This window comes from Mus pahari, chromosome 9, assembly GCF_900095145.1.
Source record: "Mus pahari chromosome 9, PAHARI_EIJ_v1.1, whole genome shotgun sequence".
Classification (NCBI taxonomy): Eukaryota; Metazoa; Chordata; class Mammalia; order Rodentia; family Muridae; genus Mus; species Mus pahari.
The window spans coordinates 9,293,509-9,315,347 of NC_034598.1; the positions used below are offsets into that span (position 1 = coordinate 9,293,509).

General features: G+C 46.1%; 1 protein-coding gene across 2 annotated transcripts in view; it reads right to left on the bottom strand.

The window, feature by feature from the left end:
• The window catches only part of Sobp (sine oculis binding protein homolog), a 174,414-nt gene that overhangs the window by 69,769 nt on the left and 82,806 nt on the right, over nt 1–21,839 (bottom strand). The window contains exon 5 of one of the 2 annotated variants that reach the window (XM_021204786.2): nt 321–416. The exons of the other annotated variant lie outside the window; for it this stretch is intronic. Within the exon in view, the coding sequence (XP_021060445.1) occupies nt 321–416 (96 nt within the window). The remainder of the gene's footprint in view (nt 1–320; nt 417–21,839) is intronic. 2 annotated transcript variants of the gene reach the window in all.

Sequence of the window (21,839 nt, forward strand, 5' to 3'; positions counted from 1 at the left end):
AGCTCCATGTATCGAAGTTGTATTTTTATCTTTACTAGCCGTTCTCCAAGTGGCTGCTTAGAAACTACAATCCAAAACAAGCTACTAAAGAAAGGGCCATTCAAGCTTTAAAATCAGATATAAAAGATTTGCAAACAACTCGAGATCTTATAATTAATATGCAGTGATATCAGAATTAGCACTTAGAACTCTATACAGAAAAATATAATATTTCATAAATTATGTAATCATGAACAAACCCTTGCAAAAAAAAAAAAAAAACCCTGTTTTTGCTGTGCTAAAGTAACATTCTAGACTTGTCGTAAGTATGTCATTCTTACAAGTAGTTCGCAGTTATTCTTGAAGGCAAGCCTTGGGGTTTCCTTAGCACAGTGCTGCTGGGGGAACGTTTCAGCACGTCCGTCTTCATCTCTAGCCTGAAGGGAGATATAATGGCCTATTTAGGGACTTACAAATAATGGTAGAGAAAAGCTCAGATCATTAAACAAACGGGAATCCAGAAATAACAACATTATTAAGAAGTTTGTTTAAATACGCAGTATGCCCTTTAGGTATCAAAATTTGTGATTTTGTTTTTCTTTAGACTGTTTGGTTTCAACATGCAAATTCATCTTGGTGGAATAGTTCAAAGGACACAGAGCAGACCCAAATCAACTGATTTTGTTGGGTGTCACCAACACTTGAGTGTTGTAGTGACACAGTTCCTCACACGGTCAGGAGACTGTGACATACATACGTGTTTAAACGTTTTGGCATGCTTAAGCAATCTCTAGATAAAGCATTTTTAAGAAATTCTAATAGCAAGGCCATAAGAAAAGCAAATTGCATAGTTATATTTTGAACTGTAATATTATTAGAGATAAATTGATTTCCTCAATTTTAAAATAAAGATCCAAAAGGATCAATGATCTCATAAGAACAATGATTCTTCTATTAAATGAAGTTTAAAAAAATAGATTTAATTAAGAAGCTGCATTAGAAGTTACTGGTTATTTTGATCTAGGCTGTCAATTGAGAAAGCTGATGTTTCAACAGAGGCATCCACATTATTCACCAGCAACACCCACTGAAGTCTTTTCTTCCTAATCTCCATTGGTATCTGATTTAGAGGGGTGAGAGGGAGAGGTGGGTGAAAGGGGTGTGTCGTTAATCCATTCATCAGGGGGACATTTGCACCCTGCAGCTCTCTTGTTCCCTTAGCCCTAACCGCTCATGCTCTCCCGCCCTCCCTCTCTCTCCTCTCCTATCCTATCTCTCTATCTCTCCCTCCCTCCCCCTCCCTCTGTCTCTGTCTCTCTCTATATATCTCTCCTGGCCCCCCTGAAACCCGCAGCTGAGCTTGCCTCCCTCACATATGGCTTGCATATAATTATGCATATTCCATTTTGCACTGCATTAAAATGATGAGCTCCTGGCTCTCTGCCAGCTGAGTTTTAAAAGCCCCAGTGAAGTAGGAAAAAGGAGAGAAACGCAGGGAGAGCCGCACAGGAAGCAGCAGGTAGCTCTGTCTGCTGTCTCTTTAGATAAAATGTATGTCTGGCACGGAGGGAACAGCCGAGAACTACCTGTTGTGATATACAGGCCGGAGGGGGAGGGGCAGCGAGCAGAGTCAGTGACACAGCAATGACAGTGCTTACGTTTCATTTATCTGACAGCGTGAAATCTACCCTGACAAGTGTCACTCAGAGCTCCCCAGCTACACTGTTGGCTGTTGTCTCAAAAGGAATCCATATGTACTCTGCATGTTTGAAAATCGCACCACTTGTATCTAGGGAAGGTTTCTGCTACGAGTCATGAGGCCTCTAGGTGGAATCAGAGAATGAAATGGCATGGTCAGGAGTGGTTGGGTTATGGCAAGTCTGTGTGGAAGGGATAGCTCTGCTTGGGGCTCATTTTTATGTGTTTTTTTTTTTTTTTTAATGAACATCTTGGTGAGATAGTACCGTTTCCTTATGCTCTTAACCCCATAAAGCCAGAGAAAAATTAAAATGTGTTCTAGGATAGGCCCTATGCGACAGGGAAAGAAGCAAGCATCGTGGCCTCCGGCTAGACGGTCACCTGGAGCCAACGATGCCCCTTGCCAGTGCAGCAGTACTGCTCTGCAGTGACATCACTGTGTGGGATGATGGAACTCAAAGGGAATCCATTTTAAACCCCAACAGACTGAGGCAGCAGTGAGTACCCAGACCGAGGGAGCTGGAAGCAGGCTTTGAGATGCTAGTGGGCAGCAACCATATTAACTTCTTCACAGCAAAATCCTAAGTCACTGTGTGATGGACAGACCCCTTAAAGGAAGGAACCACATTTGTTTCAAGTAACCTGGCATGTCCGGTGAGTTGCACCTATCTGGACGGTAACCAGACCCCATTGTAAACAACTTTTGAAAATACCACCTCAAGATATGTCTTGCTTGCTGGCAGGTTTATTATATTCCTGATGCGCTGCAATACATATGCTCAGAAGCACAATTTGCATATCGTTTACAAGGGCTACTATTTACATATGTATGTCTATATTCAATATATATGTGTCTTGAGTATAAATATTCATAAGGTGGAATATGTTTATTATGCATGTACTATGTATACACATTCATACACACCAGATGCTTATGGATATTTTCAACATAAGAGGCAAAAATACATTCATTCCACTTACATGCAATGTGCTCACTATGCTTTCTATGTGCTTAAAGGACAAACATGTCCCATTATCCAAGGTTCGGGTGCTTTGTAGGTTTCAGCCTAAGCCTTTATCTCTAGGAGGCTTCGTTAGGCAGCAACAAAAAGGAATGGGGAGCATTGGGGATGCTGGGAAATAAAGAGAAGCCAGAAACGTGTCTCTTCATTGAGCCATGGGGTTCACCTCTCACAGCTCGTTCAGACACTCAGGCTGGCTCCAGAGTCCAAGAAATCCTGTCCTCCAGTCACTGAGATGACTCAGTAGCTAAGCCTAGAGACCCGAGTCTAATCCCTGGGATCCAGAGGGTGGGAGGAGATAATTGACTCCCAGGTCGTCTACAAATGCACAGTGATCAGGCACCAGTGCATGTGTATGCACATAGATAGATAGATAGATAGATAGATAGATAGATAGATAGATAGATAGACAGACAGACAGACAGATAGAATGCAAAGGAGAGAAAATGTCTAGCTGGATATGTGCTCTGCACAGGATGGAGAATACACAAAGTCCAAGGAATGCCGAGCCCTCATCCTAACACCTGTGTGCACGTGTGCACGGACACATGCCTCTCACCACAGCAAACCCACTTGCATTATGAAGCTTCAAAATGAAATCTCAAGTTATTGCTAAGTGGAATGAAGTGCATTTGACTAGGCAGCCTAGCGTCTTGGGTAGGCTGTTTTCTGTTTGCTAACAACACGAGTTCCTGACTCCTACTTTCTACCTTCCCACAGATTTAATTTAGGAGGTCCAGCATAAGGTTCAGAATGTAGTTTGTTTGTTTGTTTTTATAAACAAAACTGAATAATAAAAAGCTCTCCAATGACAGCGGAGTGAACAAGCAGACTCAAGAGCCACTGGTCTAAGGAGGGCATCCACAGGCATCGAGGGGACACTGAACCACTGGGCAGTGCTCAGCAGATGTGGCCCTAAGGTGGGTCTTACTCTAAAGGGCTGAGAGGTCCAGACATCAGCTGCCTGTCAGCAAAATGTCTGGTTTGGCCATGGTTGCCTCTTGGTTTCTGATGAGCAAGCCGACTTGGAGAGCTTCTGCTTCACTTCCTAGCAAATGCCTTTCTTCAGCTCTCCAACCCAGACCAATACTTCCTTTTTTTTTTTTTTCTTTCTTAACTTCTATTTCCCCAACAAGGGCACAGTTCTGTAGAGGATGGGACAGAGTTGGGTCAGCCATCACTATCTTCAATCATTGTCTGGTAAACACACTCCAAGAATGTGCTTGCTCACCATTCCCGGCATCTTGGGGCAAGGTCAGGCAGATTCCATTGCAGCTCTACTAATCTTGTACATAGATTGATTTCAGAACATCCTAAAATCTCATGTATTGGGCCTGTGCCTTAATCTATATCTGCTCTACTTGGGGTGCCAGATAATGACTTAATAGTGGGGCGAAGACAGAGGGACCCAACTACCCCTGCAGATGACAGCGTAGACACTGAAATTATTCCAGAACAGCAGGTCATTGTAATAACACAGAGCAGACAGACCTGCAGACAGTTTTATTATTGTTCTTAAATTCCCTACCAACAAAACACAGCTAATTGACTTTCAGGAGTAGACCATCCCACTGGTGGCTCTTGGCCCCCACTGGGGCCCGGAGGACAGTGTTAATGTCTGCCTTTGTTCTGGAGTGACAAGTCCTGAAATGAAGGAGTGTGAAGACATTGGCTGATGGACTAATTCACTCCATGTGCTTTAACCCCAGCAGCTGTACTCTGGCTAATGTGCTGCTAAAAGGAAACATAGATGGGAAAACATTTTGTTGCATTTTACTATGAATGTGTCATGAGAGATGTGACTAGCAGGACAAAGGAACATTTTTGACTTACTGTTCTGAGAAAGCTTCACATTTTGCTATTTAAAAAAAATAGAGGAAGAAAGTAAAAAAATTCACTAAAACTGTAAGATTTCCACAAAGGCTTGTGTTTTTGGTGGGAGAGGGATTAAAGATTTATTTTGGTTTTTAATTGTGTGTGTGTGTGTGTGTGTGTGTGTGTGTGACCATGTTCACTTTCTCACAGTGAGTACAGGTGACTATAGAGGCCAGAGGTCTCAGATTCCCCTAAAGCTCGAGTTGGAAGAGGCTGTGAAAGGCCCCCTCCTAGGATTAGAAGCAGCTGTGACCCACCCTGACACACACACACAGACACACACGCACACACACACTCCCTGAAGTTAGAAGTTAGAAGCAGCTGTGCCCCCCTCTACTCACACCTGGAGTTAGATGCAGTTGAGACACACCCATACCCTCACATGCCTACACACATACTCCCTCCAGTTAGGAGCAGCTGTGAGACCCCCACTCTCCCTCCCTGCCACCTGGAGCTAGAAGCAGCTGTGGCACCCCACACACACACCTGGAGCTAGAAGCAGCTGTGTCACACACATACACCCCTCCACACACACCTGGAACTGGAAGCAGCTGTGACACACACACCCCACACGCACCTGGAGCTGGAAGCAGCTGTGGCACCCCTCCACACGCACACACCTGGAGCTAGAAGCAGCTCTCTCTCTCTCTCTCTCTCTCTCTCTCTCTCTCTCTCTCTCTCTCTCACACACACACACACACACACACACACACACATCTGGATGCTGAAAATGGAACCCTGGCCCTCTGCAAGAGCAGTGTGTCCTTCTTAACTGCTCAGCCATCTCCCGGCCCTCTTCTTGTTTTCTGAAATAAGGCTGTGTTATGGAGCTCATGCTGGCCTCAAACTCAAGATCTTCCTGCCTCAGCCTTTCACCATGCTTGGCCTCATACATCTGTCTTCCTGTTGCACCTAGTATTTAAGTAAGCACTAGAAGCCTACACTCTGGCTAATGACTTGACTGTGTACTCCAGAGCCCTCTGCCTAAACCTGTGCATTCACTTCTCTGGGGATCACTAGCTGTATCTTGAATTTCCTATGTAACACATTGTAATTCTTCCAAGAACTCATTTCTTTCTCTGGGAAAAAGTCGTGGTGCAATGTCCACACTGAAGCAGCATCAGTATTTTTTTCTTCTGGACAACACCTTTAGAAAACATGGAACATTTTGCTTCGTTTGCCTACCTCACATAACAGGAAAGGTTAATGTTATCGTGGAAGTAGAAAGACAACGAAGCTTTGGAATTATGCCTCCCCAGGTGGATGGGAGTGTAGCTATTTCTGTGTCAGTGTGGTGCCATTTATTTTGAAAACAAGAAAAGGTTTTCCCTGGAGTCAGAACCAGGAGGCAGGGGATGTGACAAAGGTTCCAGATCTTCCAGAGCTCAGCCGATACAGCTGACATCACACATGTGACCACACATGTGGTGTCGGTACCAGACTTGGAAACTCCAAAAATAGTCCATCTCAACATTGTGGGAATAGGTGTAGAGATGAGGCTTTACAGGGACATAAGGGGAGCATTAACGTTCTATTTTATTACCTATGTTGTGAACAAGAAGTAACAAAACTTCTCTTTTCGAATTTATAGTAACCATGGGAGAACTCTGTTTGGTTCCCTTTTCTTGTGCTTAGATGTCAAGGACATGCAGAGGAATTGACAGACACACAGTCTGCCTTCTAGAGGATGGATGTCATTATGAACGAAAAGGTCAGCTAGTGCCTCTGTCCTGCAGGAGTGCACACCCTAGGAGCTCTGCCCAGCTGCTCCTGCCCTTGCTCGATATGGTAGGTAGGGGGGTCCCTGGAGTGGCTCCCTGCCCTCCCCCGAGCTATAGCCTAGACGCTCTCATCTCAGAGGGCCAGTTCCTCCCAACTGAACGCCCAGATCCCCTCAACTGGTTTCTTGCCCTTTACCCTAATTTTCATAGGTAAAAATAGAAACCATCTCTCCTTTCCCTCTTCTGGAAAATTCTTACACACCATTGACCCTCCTGGGCTGTATCGCCTTTAGGAAGCCATCTGGGAACTCATCTTCCAAGTCTTAACCTGAGCCCTGGGAACACAAGATTCATCAGGATCCCTGCACGTTCAAACTGTGTTCTGTTCAGCTGCAAATCTCCAGGTCTAGCACTTCGGAGATCAAGGGAATGAATAGATTCCTGTCCTTCAGCCACATAGTACTGGACACTGCCTTGCACTCCAGTCCTGATCCCTGGGTGCTCTCTACCCACTTTTCTCCACTGCCCACTGCCTGTTCATTCTGCGTGTTTTTTTGTTTTTGTTTTTTTGTTTTTTGTTTTGGCAGAACCCCTACCTCTCACTTAGACAGCGTGACTCAGCCCCACCACAGGCATTGAGCCTGACTTTTGCCCCACTTTCCTCCCCACTAGACTGAACCCAGCTCTTTTCTTATAAATCCTCACCCATTCATAGGTTAGACTTGCCTGCTAGGTACCCTCTTCCTTGCCCCTAATGTCTCACCTTTTCCTGGTGTCCCAGGCCACACATTATATATGAAGCCTTGCTTGTATGATATATATGATATGTATGATAGATATGATATTGTATGATTTTATATATATATATATATATATATATATATATATATATATATATATATTCATGTCAACTTGACACCAAGTAAAGTCGTCTGAGAGGAGGGGCCTCCATTGAGAACATGCTTCCATAAGATCAGGCTGTAGGCAAACCTGTAGACATTCTCTTAATTAGTGATTGGTGGGGGAGGACTCTGCCCACTATGGGTGGTGTCATCCCTTGGCTCAGGGTCTTGGGTTCTATAAAAAAGCAGGCTGTGCAAGCCATAGGTAGCAAGCCAGTAAGCAGCACTCCTCTATGGCCTCTGCATCAGCTCCTGCTTCCTGGTTCCTGCCCTGTTTGAGTTCCTGTCCTGACTTCCTTCAGTGATGGACCACTATGTAGAAGTATAAGCCAAATAAAGTCTTTCCTCCCCAAGTTGCTTCGGTCAGTCGTGGTGGTTCACGGCAGCAGTAGGAACCCTAAGACATCTGTAAATATAGTTCAAATGGATTCATTCACCCCTGCTTGTGCTTTAAGCCAATATTTTGTTTTCCCGTACTCTGAATGGCCTCCCCTGTGAACAAAGATCTGTGCAGTTTGAGCTGTGTGTCTGCAAGCAGCTCTAACTGAGCACTCCCATCTGGCACCAGACTGCCCTCTGGACAGCCTCCGAGCCATGGATACCAGTCCCAGACCTGGGAATGTTCTCAGTTCACATTACCACTAATTTTTGCACCGGGGATCCCCCCTTCACCCCGTCATTCGCTCGGTGAAGACATTCTATTGGATTCCTGTGGTGGAAGCCGTTTTACTTTGCATTTAACCTCCCGTTCAGAGTGTCCAGGAAGAGGGGCTGCTCCCCAGTACAGCTTTTCCTGGCTACCCATGCTCCTCGTGGGCATCACACAACACAGGCTCCCAACATCCCTGTGGCTCTCCAGGCTCCTCTGACAGTCCACACAGCCTGATGGATCAGATGGGAAGGACTTATTTGCAGCAGTGATTTAAAAAAAAAAAAAAAAAAAAAGGTGCAAACCTTTATATATATCATAAATTTTTAATATCCAATTTGGAGTCTTCAAAGAATAATGGTAACAGATAAGCAACATGAAGATAATGGGAATTGAATCATGTTTATGGTTTCCATAAGCATCTTAAAGATGTCAGTTCAGAACTGCTCTGAGCAGCCGGAGCACCCAGCTACCTTGTGCCTGATTAATGGCTGCCCTCCTAGGGGGCCTGAAAGGGTTGCACAACAGTAACAGCAACCAACCCCACAGCAGTCCGAATCACAGCTACTGAATTAACTGAAATACATCTCCATCACCCCAACGCATCACAACAGTGTGCTGCGGGATCACCAGAGTGGCCTCTAAGTGGTTCAGAAAGCCTCTGTCTTTACTTTTTATTTTTAACTCCATTTTTCCTTTATTGGACAGGTGAGCCTTCTGCACCCGTCTTCACTGCTCTTTGTTAAATCACGTAAATGTCTTTGTTCCCGGAGTGTCCACAGGTGAGCCCAGGCACATGGTCCGCTCTGCGATTCTCTATGGCAGGGGTACCACCATCACACCCTGGCAGTTTCTGGTTATTCCAGAACCTTAATCCACATTGGATTATCCCAGCTCCCTGACTGCTTCCCTCCCCTCCCCTCCCCCCCCCCCCCCCTGCCTGCCTTTTGGCTTTTTCTGCTATTCATTTGCATCTATTACCCAGGGACCTGTGAGTGGGGAACAAAAGGCAGGCAAGCAGAAATGCTTCTACTTTGCTACCGGTTGGCACCCATAAAATGCTTAAATAATTGGCCTCACTGAGACATTGTGGTTAGTCCTTTTATTCCTGTTCCCTGAAATCTCTGGGCAGAAGGGGGCTGGGCACGTATCTCTATGAGCAGACCTCACGATAGACTGGAGAAGTGAGAGGAAATATGAAACAGGCAAGGGCTGCTGGGAGACTCCAGGACCCCCTCGGCAATGCTCAAAAAGGATGCAGGCATTATAGAGGGGTGTTGTTATCTGCAAGGCGTCTCCCCCAGAAACAGCCTGGCCCCAAATGGGATTCGGAAGTATACTGCTAGCCAGACTAAGATTCTGTCTTGGGTATTAGCACAGGTTTCTACAGCTCTTCTGTTTTATACATCAGGCTCCCTATCAGTGTTCTCCATATATTAATGGATTTAATACAGGTGTTTAGTGCCACACAAAAGAAAACTCTAGAGATAGCTAATATTATCTCTAGCTGACCTATGAGGCAGAGAGAGATGATGTAATGTACGGATTCATACAGATAACAAACAGTAGAACTAGAATTCACACCCAAGCAGTCTGACTCTCAAATCGGATGTCATAGATCCTGACTGTTCATTTCTTCTGTGTTGTCAGCTAAAGAAGTCCCTGTGTTATAAATTGTTAACACTGGTGTCACTAAATTGTGTGCATGTACACATGTGCATGCATACATGAATAAATGTATATATGTGTGTGTGTGTGTGTGTGTGTGTGTGTGTGTGTGTGTATGAAATGGGGGTGTTTGATATAACGTAAGATAAGAGTGGGAGTCTGCAAAGGATTCAGGAAAAGGGAGGTGAGGTAGTGTGTCAGCAGGTCTCTGAGCAGCCTAAGAGAAAAGGGACGTCAAATTTTATAAAATTAATCTTTAAAGCAACTTCTCGATGCTCTTTTGAAGCAGGTTTAATCATTAATTATAGCACCAAGGTCCCTCAACTCTAGAAGAGACTCATCTGTGGAACTCTCTCCACTCTTCAGACTCTTTCAGAATTTCCTTTGTGGGTTTTTAAAAGCATCACCAGCATTAGGCTATCACTGATGCAGGTCCTGCTGAGCCGACCACAAAGGGTACATGTTTGTCCCTCACTCCTCCCAGGCACACTGGTCGACAAGCACAATTGTGACTATGATCTGGGTATGAGTCAGTTTATCAAAACACTGGTTCCTCGTGGATAAAGTAGAGAGACGGAGTACCAGCTCCTGCCTTGCTGAGAAATATGCTTGCTTTATTGTGATCCTTCATGGAGGTACGGCTGTGATTCAGAGAACCAAAGGCCAAGCCAGCCTCCACTCAATCCACACTACCCTCCCCGCTTGGAGACAGATATGTCTGTGCAGGCCAGAGCCAGCCAACAGCTCATTAGCTCAGTTGGTGGTCGAGCCATGCAAGAGGCTGGGATTGTAATTCCAGGTAAGTTGCTCGCTCTGGGTCACGTTTACAGAACACAGACCTCATGGTTCCTATCATGCCATACATGTAAAGTTCCTGGCAAAAGGGGCAATGGACACTGGGAAAACGTGTGTGAGGACTGGTAAGCCAGTGCCCGTGTCTCCTTATAGCTCAGAGGGTCACAGGAGAGTCATGAAATGAAATAGAGGTCTCCTCAAGTTCATCTCTAATTCTGAGGTTCGTTCTGGACTTGTAGAAATACTTGTCAAAAGTATGATGTCACAACTATTACTAGTGATAATGTCTCAGCTCTGTCACTAGAACCAAAGGAGCTCCACCAGCGGGGGCCCAGCTATGATAAAGCTTCAGTCCACACTCTCCCCATGTAACTACCAACCAACAAAGGAGGTTTGCAGATCGTGTTGGCCATCAGAATCTCCTCTGGAGGTGGTGCTTCTGCCAGCTCCCACCGAGACGCCATTTTCCCACTGTAGCGGGATGGCCTAATGCTGCTTGTACTCTAATGCTAATTTTGGGCCCCCAAGACTGGTTGCCCCAGAGATAAGAGAGTCCCCATGTAGAAGCTGAGTGACCCTGCCCCCAAGTTACTTTTGATTGGTAAATAAAGATGCCAACAGTCAATAGCTGGGTAGGAAAGACATAGGTGCAGGGTTTAGGTTTCATAGATTTGGGGGAAGGAGAAGGCTCCATGGGTTAGGAGTAAAGAAAATGTGGCCCTGTGGGCTGGCCAATTGGAGTTAAGAGTAACCCAGATGAAACATAGTAAGTAATAAATAGTAAGTAATAATTCAGGGTTATCAACAGGAAAGTAGATTCTAATAATATAGAGGCTAAGCATCTGCCCATCTCTTGTACTGCTTAAGGCTTATTAAAAATATAAAGGCTGTGTATGTTTTTTTATCCAGGAACTCAATAACTCAAGGTGGGGTAGGAACTCCAGGCCAGGATTAAAATAATTTAGACAACACTCCACCACTCAGCTCTTGTCTGTTCTCTGCCTATGGCCCTACACTGGAACTCTAGTTCTGTATACATGTACAGGAGAGAGTGTGCCACTCCCTCTAGATGTGGCCTTGACCCTGACACTTAGGGGCCTCACTGTGATCCGAGCTGTCTTACCCTGATCACCGCTCTAGTCTGGGACATCCTAATTATGCCCCCATCATGATATCTATCTTACAATCAGCTTGACAACAGAGAATAAAGCCCAGCTCTAGAGTAAATCTCTGCTTTTGCCATGCATTGTGCACATAAATGCTCTGTGTGCCATGGAGGGATACTGTGATTTGCACCAGTGGACGCAGGAAAATGAGAAAGATGGGGTGGCCCATCCATTGGCTTTGCCCCCTGGGTCTTTCAGAGTGCAAAGTCCGGATGTCATTCTGAACATGCAGGTCTTCCTGACAGCTTCAATGATGATCCACGTGCCACTTGACCTGTTAACGGAGATGTCGTCACGCTTGAAGAAGAAAAACTGCCTACATTACCCCTTCCACACTCAGGGCCAGTCAGCCTGTCTGAGAGGTGGCTGTAAAGATGGCGGCAGAGGGCGTCATAAATAACAACCTCTGTTCAAATGATAGTCTCTGGAGTCTTCATCTTAAGTCCCAGCCACTCTGCAGATGATGAATGGCAGTAATAAAAGTTGGGATTGTGGCACGTTTAAATAGGAGAGAATCATTTAGGCAGAATTTGACTGGGGCTTACAGACGGCCTCCACTGAAGTCCATGGCTGATTATCAAGCCAAGGACTATTTTCAGATGGCAGCATAAGTATTTCTTGCTTCTCTTTTGTTGTTGTTATTATTATTAATTTTATTTCAAGGAGGTGCATTATGTGAAGGAAGCTAAATATTGCTTGGGTTTCCACATCCCTCCTTGGCATTAACTGGGAATAACAAAGTGTGCTTCCACCCTGCAAATAGCCAGCCCCTTCTGTTTGCTCTATTGCCTCGAAACTTTTGCAGGTCTCAGGACCCTAATATTTCAACTGCCCACAATCCCTTCAGGTGCCATGCACTGGAAAGGGGCTCTGAAGACCGGAGTCCATTGGGGAGCCAGCACCTCCACCTCAGAAACCAGATACAAAGGATGAAAACTCGACCCAGTAGCTGCGTTGACAGCAGTGATACTTCGCTGCTGTTGTGCTGGGCACCTGTGGACTTCAGCTCATGCATATTGCCTGTGAAGAAACTGAAGGAACTTCTCCAAAGCTCCAGTGCTTCAGGTGGTAAAGCTGGGTCTAAGCTGTGTTGGGTTGACAGGAACAGTCAGCAGCAGATGTCTGGTGACAATGAGCAACAGAAGCTGCACACGGGACTAGAAAGAAAGCAGAGAAGTCGTGGACCATTGCCCAAGTCCCTGTGGGTCCTTGTGGCCGGAGGACATCTTGCTGCTGGTCTTTTCTGTTCATGGTGAAGATCTGATGATGCTCAGCACAGCTCAGTGGTAGGGGAAGAGTGGTAGGGGAACCGGCACCTACCCTGAGTCTGAGGACTGATGTGCAAGGCTAGAGGAGCGAGATATGGGTAGGCTGGGCAGAGCCAGGCGTGGCCTCTCCAGGTGCTCTGCACTTGAGATGGGAGGAGAGAGAGCAGGGACTACAGGTGTGGTGCCGGGGCAAGCCACCATTTATAGATTTGGGACAGAAGATGGTATGAAGTTGAGAGACAGCTGAAGCTGGGGACAGGGACCTGTAACGCAATCTCTTTCTGATTTGTTTGCACATCCCACAAATGGATTATCACAGGGTACAAAGGTAAGCGTACAAATATGTTCTTTCTAGAGAGAGTGAGACATGCTTTCGAGGGCACTAAACTCCAGAGTGTAAGCCTTTTCCTATGATGCTCGGCTAATTGTGAAACAGAAAAACTGCTATGGTTTGATTTGGAAAGTAGTAAAAGAGGACTAAGGATTACTGCTTGATAAAAATCATTACCAATATGCGTCTTCCCTGACTAACAAAAGCTAGTAGAATTTACATGTAACTAAGTGTCCTAGCACAATTCTTTTCCGCGCCTTATGTGATGTCTTTGAATCATAAGAATGTTTTGGGTGGCCTTATAAACTGTAATATCTACTACACTATATTTATATAGAACCATTGAATCATAAGAGTGCTTGGATGGCCCTATATGCTATAACGTGCTCTATACTATATTTATACAGAACCACCAGCTGCGACTAAGCAGAAGCCAGGCAGCATTGGTAAGGGTGCTGTGGTGGTTTGTATATGCTTGGCCCAGGTAGTGGCACTATTAGAAGGTGTGGCCTTGTTGGAGTAGGTGTGTCACTGTGGGTGTGGGCTTTAAGACCCTCATCCTAGCTGCCTGGAAGTCAATATCCTGCTAGCAGCCTTCAGATGAAGATATAGAATTCTCAGCTCCTCCTGCACCATGTCTGCCTGGATGCTGCCATGCTCCAACCTTGATGATAATAGATTAAACCTGTGAACCTGTAAGCCAGCCCCAATTAAATGTTGTCCTTATAAGAGTTGCCTTGGTCATGGTGTCTGTTCACAGCAGTAAAGCCCTAGGACAGGTGCTTACACAATGGTTTTCTCTCCCTTCTACCCATTCCTTCATTTTGCTCATCATTATTTAGCACTGACTGTGAGAGGCATCAGTAGCAGGTAACTGGATAAGTAATAGCCTAAAATGAACTGCATCTGACTCACACAGTCGACACAGTTTCACTTTTTTTTTGAGTCCAATGATTACAATAAACCAAAGATCCCTTGCCAAGGTTTATCCACATACAGTTAAAGAGCATGTCTATCTCATTTAAAAATTGGATTTTTAAAATTATTATAATTTTCTAAAGGCAGATTAAGGCAAACTACCAAAGGCTGAGAAAAGAAGACAGTCTCATGGGCAACATTACAGTCAAGTTGGAAGCAAGAAAAGTTGAGAGCAAATTCCTTAGAGGCAAGCACTCTGTGCATGACAATGACAGCCAGTCTTGACTGTCAATTTGACTGGACCAAGAACTATCACAAGCTGGGTGAGGCCTCAATGAGTGTGTCTGTGAGGGTGTTGAGTATTAACTGAGGTAGAGAAATCCATCCTGAATGTGTGTGTGGCCATTGTAAGGGCTGCCCCTCCCCCCCATGAATAAAAAAGGGATAAGGAGAAGGCAGGATAAGGGAATGCCTACATTTCCTGTTCTGCCACCTTTGAGCTGACTCCTGTCATTCCTTCACCTCCTCATACAGGAGTCAAACCCAGTTCTTCCTCCCAGAAGCTGCTCCAAGTATTCTACAGCGTATCAAGAAGTAGCGTGATTGGGACATCAGCATAGAGTGTGCAGACGCTTACTCCATGTCAACCACATCAGTATAGGGGGAGAATAACATCTGTTCCAGAGACCCATTAAATGGTTAAGTGAGACAGTTCTTCATCCTTTGCATGCCCTAGGGTAAGTACCCAATAGATGACAGTGACTTAAATGACCCAAACCCATCTTTTTTCCTAGAGAGGAAAAGATACACTGGCAGGAAGTAATGAAGATTCACTGTCTTCTCTTACATTGAAATTTTGATTAAAATTTAAGCTGTGTGCAGCTGAAAGAGCATGATTAGCAACCACAGGCGGATGCCCATGAGGAGCCACTGGCAAAGAGCCAAGAAGATCTGGCAATGTGTACACAGGCAGTAATCAGGATTCTAACCATCCACACAGTGTGGCTGCAATTGATATGGTGAGGCCTCTGCTAGCCCTTTTGCCCATTTTGTTCCTGCACAGGTGTTCTTCTCTCTTCTCTTCCCATCCCTCCCTTATGATAATTTTGTTTAAATTGACCTTTACAAAACAATAATTTTTTTTTTACTTATTTACAGCGTGTATATTTGTGTGTGCATGTGTGTGTGCATGTGTAGACCACTATGTACACATGGGAGCACATGTGCCACATCTGTGTGAAGAAGTCAGAGGACAACTCATGGGGTCTCTTCTCCCACCACGTGGGTTCTAGGGACCAAGCTTGGCGGTAAGCTCCTGTGCCCATTGAGCCATCTCAAGGACCGCTCTTCCCTTTCATCACTCTTAGGTGTTTCTTGTACATCATCTCCATCCACATACAACATCACCACCCCTCAGACAACTCCCACACAAGCAGCCCAGGATTCATGGGTATTGCTTGCCATCGGTCAGATTCCATATCCTTCACATTTTTGCCAAGGAACTCATCAAGATCTCTATATTCATCTTTGTGATTATCCTTCCCATCACTTCTCTCTATTCTGTATTTCCTACGTATTAATATCACCCTGTGTAAACATGGTTCCTAACTCAACAACAGAGTTTGTCCTGATCATTGCTGTGCATGGCAGGTGTGCATCATGTATGGAAGTGGGGCACACATACTGTGATTCACATGCCTTTTCTAATCCCAATAGTCTCATCAACAACACCCAGGAGTAGAGGAAACAGAGGTTGTTCAATCAGCCTGACATTTGATTCACCTTTTTGGTGAATGTGTGTAAATTAGCAGAATTTCTGTTTAAACTGAAGCACAAGGACCAACCCCAGTGGCCTTTATTGGGTCTTTATTTATCTTAGAACTGGACTCAAACTTTGTCTTTGGAGTTGAGGAGTAGTACATGTCATAGATCAGAGGATCGCTTTTGGGTTTCAGTTCTCTCCTTCTACCATGTGGGTCCTGGGATCAAAACCAGGTTGTTGGGTTGGGCAGCAAGCTCCTTTTCCCACTAAGCCATCTTGATGGCCTCTGGGTTATTTATTTATTTATTTACTCATTTATTTATCCACCCACGTGTTCATTCGTTCATTCGTTCATTCATTCCTTTATTCATCCATTTACTTAATTTTAACATGCTCACACTTCCAACACATTTGGAACACTTTTTTCTTTATCGTCTTATTCATTTGTAGCTGAACCCTAAGAAAGAGATGAAGGGTTTCAGTGTAACCCATCATGGTAATTTCTCCTCCATAAGTGCAAAACCATTCTCCTAGTCCTCTCAGCAACCTGAAAAGCTTCCTTTTATTTTGCTGATTGATTTAATCTTAAAGTAAAATTTCTTCCTGTACCAGACATCTTGATTTCTGGCTCTCCCCACCATTTCGCCCCGCCACAGGAGGCTGCCATAAAGGTACCACTCAGAGTCTGCCCATTTGCTTCTTAATGTTACACCCCGCCCTCCCGGGTGTTAGGATCTGATGTCTGCAAAGATATAATCAAAATGAAACTGTATTAGTTTAGATTAGCATCTGTGGCAGCACTTCCGCTAGATGATACAGCCGAGGCCACAGCTATCACGTCTGTCTTATTTCAGTAGAAATGAAAAATGACATCTTTGATGGAGAAGCCTCCACAGAGACCAGGGTAGAGATGTGGCTGGTCCCTCTGTTCACAGAGCGCTCTCTTTCCCATCAGATGGCTGACAGGTGTGTAATCACACTCCTCTGTCACAGTCTGTGTTAAAATAACCAATTACCAAATGAAAGAGAATTGAACGTCAGCGTGACTGTCACCACCCTTGCAAAGGGATGCAGTGTCATCTATAATACAGGGACACGCTGATTGGGCTTTTCCTTGGCCAGAGATACAGCCCGAGATTTCAAGGAGCCCCTCCTATACTATTATTAACTCTATTCATTTCATGGCATTTTCTTCCCTTTGACCCATGGTTTACATTGGAGATGGCAACCAGGTACCAGACACGCTCAGTTCTGTTTCTGGAACAATGCAACAGCATCCTCAACATGTCCTGTGGTCATAACAGCTCATTCAACTAGGTGTGGGTAGCAAGAGCCAGCTAGCCCTGACTGACAGGTAGGAAAATAAAGTCAGAAGATGGCCACACTGCTACAACTCGGCCTGAGCATGTTGTCTTCATGTCTCACGCAGTACCCACGACCACAGCTATGTCTCTGCCCAGCTAGATTCCCACATGCACAGGGCAGGGTCTGCACCAGTCTCTTGGCTTCCTCTTCTTCTAATGTGATCACGACCTTCTACTAGACAATATTAAGTGATAATATATATACAAGGCTAAAACCCCAAAACCCTGTCATTCCAAGCAGACTGGAAATGACTCGGGAAGATTCTAGATCATGCATATAATCAATAGCAGCAACCTCTTTGGAATTCCTGAAAAACACGGACGTGAACCTCCCTTTCCAGTGGCCAAAAGGGAGGAAGCTGCAAGAAACTTGAAGTCAGTGCATCAAGTGGAGACACCGACCCATTCATGAACCCACTAGAACAGAGCCATTGTTGTACTGACATGGATACTCAGCACATGTAGACACACCCTGTTGCCTGGCCTGTGGGTGGGGAGCCCCCCATCCTACGCTGGTGGCTGAGTTAAAGGAGAGTAAAAAAGAAATACAGATGAACATTGACTTCCCAATAAGTCAAAGAGGTTGCGGTTCCTTAGGAAGTCTACATTCAAGTGAAGCTCTCTGCACGGATCTATTTAGGATACAAGGTAGAAGGCGATGATCATCCAAGTACAGTCCAAAACTCCTCAGCTCCTTCATCCTGAAACCATACTTAGCGCAAAGGATGCTTGGCTGGGAGACTCTACCACGAAGATCAGAGCAGTATTACTTTCCTATAAAAATGCTTGCTGTGCTCTGCGCCTTGTGGGAAATAAAACAATAAACGTGTGGGAGGGAGAAAAGACACCTAACTGGCTTCCCCCTCCTGCCAGGTCCCCTCCTAAACGGATGAGCTTTTAAGCACAATCTTGCTAGCCTCATTAACATAAGTACTAATTACTTCCTCTGCTCTTCCTGGAAGTTCAACTGGGATTCCACATTTGCCTCAACAATGGCTGGCACAGTGGGTCAAGGCTGAGGGACTGTGTAGGATGGAAAGCAGAGACAGGGTCAAAAGAGGAAGCCACTGAACACCGCCAGGCTCTCTCTCCAGGTGTGGCGAGCCTGGGGCTGTATTCTCTCTCTTCTCCACTTACTCTGGGCTCCTGGCAACACTGGCAGTGGCATCTCAAGTGCAAAGCACACTGCGGCAGCCCATATGGTGGAAAGAACCTGGTGGATTGAATACATACTGCACTCCATACGCATTGTGTTTTAGCTCCGGGCCCAGGCGTGCTGCAAACACTTGCAAATTGGGAAACCTTCTGTGCAGTAAAAAGAAAAAAAAATATGGACAGGAGAAGCTAGAATCTGACTTACAAGATACAACACTAGCCAAAAAAAAAAGTAAGGAAAAGTTAAAGCACTTGCTTGTCCTTTGCAATAAAGAGGCAGCCTGGCAAGGTGGGCGTGCACACACAGCTCACCTCCGTTTCAGCCCCTTCTACTGCATTTCAAGCCCACTGATGGTCTTCATTCCATATTTGCTGTATCCATCCATCCATCCATCCGTCTGTCCAATGCTGCTCTGGTTTTTTGTTTTGTTTTGTTTTGTTTTGTTTTTTATTGTTGTTGTTGTCGTTGAAATGCTTAAAATTTATGTGGAAATTCTCTGATGTACTTGGTGGGAGATAGCAATGAAATTGTCATCTTTATCCTCTTGTCCCAAGGTCTTTGGCCCACTGCAGTGGGCCGCCCCTGTGCAGTGGGCCACCCCTGTGCAGTGGGCCGCCTCTGTGCAGTGGGCCGCCCCTGTGCCGTGGGCCGCCTCTGTGCAGTGGGGCGCCCCTGTGCCGTGGGCCGCCCCTGTGCCGTGGGCCGCCCCTGTGCAGTGGGCCGCCTCTGTGCCGTGGGCCGCCTCTGTGCAGTGGGCCGCCCCTGTGCAGTGGGCCGCCTCTGTGCAGTGGGGCGCCCCTGTGCCGTGGGCCGCCCCTGTGCAGTGGGCCGCCCCTGTGCAGTGGGCCGCCTCTGTGCAGTGGGCCGCCCCTGTGCAGTGGGCCGCCCCTGTGCAGTGGGCCGCCCCTGTGCAGTGGGCCGCCCCTGTGCAGTGGGCCGCCCCTGTGCAGTGGGCCGCCNCCCCTGTGCAGTGGGCCGCCCCTGTGCAGTGGGCCGCCCCTGTGCAGTGGGCCGCCCCTGTGCAGTGGGCCGCCCCTGTGCAGTGGGCCGCCTCTGTGCAGTGGGCCGCCTCTGTGCAGTGGGCCGCCTCTGTGCAGTGGGCCGCCTCTGTGCAGTGGGCCACCCCTGTGCAGTGGGCCGCCTCTGTGCAGTGGGCCGCCTCTGTGCTGTGGGCCGCCCCTGTGCCGTGGGCCGCCTCTGTACAGTGGGCCGCTTCTGTACAGTGGGCCGCCTCTGTGCAGTAGGCTGCCTCTGAGTAGCCATGGATGCCTCTCTCCTCGCTTTCACTTCCCAAGTGTTTCCAGAAGCCAAATCTGATCCTGCCCCTCGATTTTGGACACAAGAAGGGCAAGGATGAGCTGTCTGGCTGTTCTTCCTTTTACATCCTTTTTTCCCCTGCCTTCTTCTCTGTGATTTTTGAAAATAACTCTTTTAAAATACCAGTCTATATAAGCTGGGTTGATTTTTTTTTTTTTTTAAATCCTGTTTCACTTAAAATCGTAGACCTTCCTTTCTTTTCTCTTAGCGTTAAATCTGTTGGGTGGGGGGGAGAGGGAGGTCTAAAGACTTTTAATAAATGGAGACCTAGGGGTCAGCACATGAAGGTTTCTAGCCTGCTGGGAATGGCTCTCCTGTTTCACAAATGAAGACGCTAAGCTGTAGCCAGGGGGTCCCACCGAAGGCTCAGATATGAATTATAAAACAGGATTCTTTACAGGATCCTGGCAGGTTAAAGTACAAAAGGAAAGGGGCAGAGGTACCTGGAGAACCGCCCAGCAGTGTCCCCACAAACTGCAGGCAGCTCCTTATCATCCCAGGCCGGTGAGGGCGCTTTGGTCTGCTACAGCAGCCGGTATGAGGAGGGGCAGACTCACTAAGGCCTGCGTGCGCTGCTCCCGGCCTAATTTATTCTGTGTGGAGAACTTGTGATTGCATTTCTGTGTTGTTTAGAGCCATATCTTCTCACAAATGTTAGGAGCGATGCAAGTTCACCCCAACTGGTGGGAAGTTTGGAGTCGCCTGAGGCAAGTTTCGGCTTCTGCGAGTCAGTTGTTCAATTTCAATATGGTTTTAGTTTGTGGAATTGCTAGAAACATTAAAATACATATTTACTAGATTGTGTTTTATATGGGCTCACAGGCGGGTTTTACCACACTTCCATTGTTCAGGAAAATCATTGTCCAGACTTATGTTTCTTTGTTGTGTTTCTGTCTGTGGTTTTTCTTTTTCTTTTCTTTTTTCTTTCTTTCTTTCTTTCTTTCTTTTTTTTTTTTTTTTTTTTTGGCAGCTGCTTTTTAAAAAAATGAGTTGAAATACACAGACAATATAATAAGGCCAATAACTGAAAATGTCTCTTGACATTTAATTCTGCCTATTAATGATAGTGTATGATTAACATTACCAGTACATTTGAGATTAGGAGTGAACAAATCCTGAGTCTTTTCTCATTCAGAAGGACTGCATTTCTCTTATGTTTCCTGCTATGTAGTACGGGAGGACGGGAGTCCCTCAGCGCCAGGAAAGACTCAGCTTTTGATCATCCTTGATGCTGGCTACAGCGCGAACCTCGTGGCTACAGCGCAAACCTTGTGTACAATAAATACCAGGCCATGGACTGGAGCTTTCAATCAATGTGTCTGCCTACCACACCCGCTTCCAAGGGACAGGGTAGCCATCTGATTGCATGTAACCCAGCTTGAGCATACACAGCAGTGTTAGCCATGTGACCCAAGGACAGCCACTGGGGGACGATGCATCCTGTTGTAAAGTGACAACCCCGTTCCCTCAGAAGCTTTCCCTCAGGAGCAGGAGTGGGCCGAGAGAATGTGACATATACAGACAAGAGACCAGTGTTGAGTGAGGACCGAGAGGCCATGATGGAAGCTGAGGTGACACAGGCAGGAATGATGGGGAAGCAGACACGTGCTCTGCCCACACTGGGTAAACCATGGAGCCAAGAGCCAGAGAAGAGCAGAGACAACAGAGAGGAGGTGAGGCAGCGGCGAGGAGTCCATGATCACAGCCTCCTTCCTGGAGAGCCTGGGTCCCCCTTTAGACACTGCCTCTTTCCCCTCCCCACAGGTTCACAGGGGAGCAGGAGGCTCCTATCTCCACCCCAGTGCAGCCTGTGTCTGTGTCTGTCATTTCCAGTTTATGAAAGTGGCAAATGTCAGCTTCCTGAGCAGGGGACAGTTTAAAAAAAAAAATGTTTATACACATAAACTGACGCAAAGTGAGCCGAAACCCACTAGGAGAAAGCACAAGACTGTGCCTGCAGCAATGGGGAAATCTCTGCTTCAACTGTCCTCCTCATCACCCCCCAACTTCACCCCAGCCCCCCCCCCAGTCCCTCACCAGTACAAGTGGGAGGAGTCCGTCCCACTTAAACTCTGTCTGCCAAAGCTTTGGAGTTGCCTGGAAAAGTTCTGAATTTAGTCAATGCATCTGAACACTGAATGATTTGGGTTCACTTTTCTTCTTCTTCTTCTTCTTCTTCTTCTTCTTCTTCTTCTTCTTCTTCTTCTTCTTCTTCTTCTTCTTCTTCTTCTTCTTCTTCTTCTTCTTC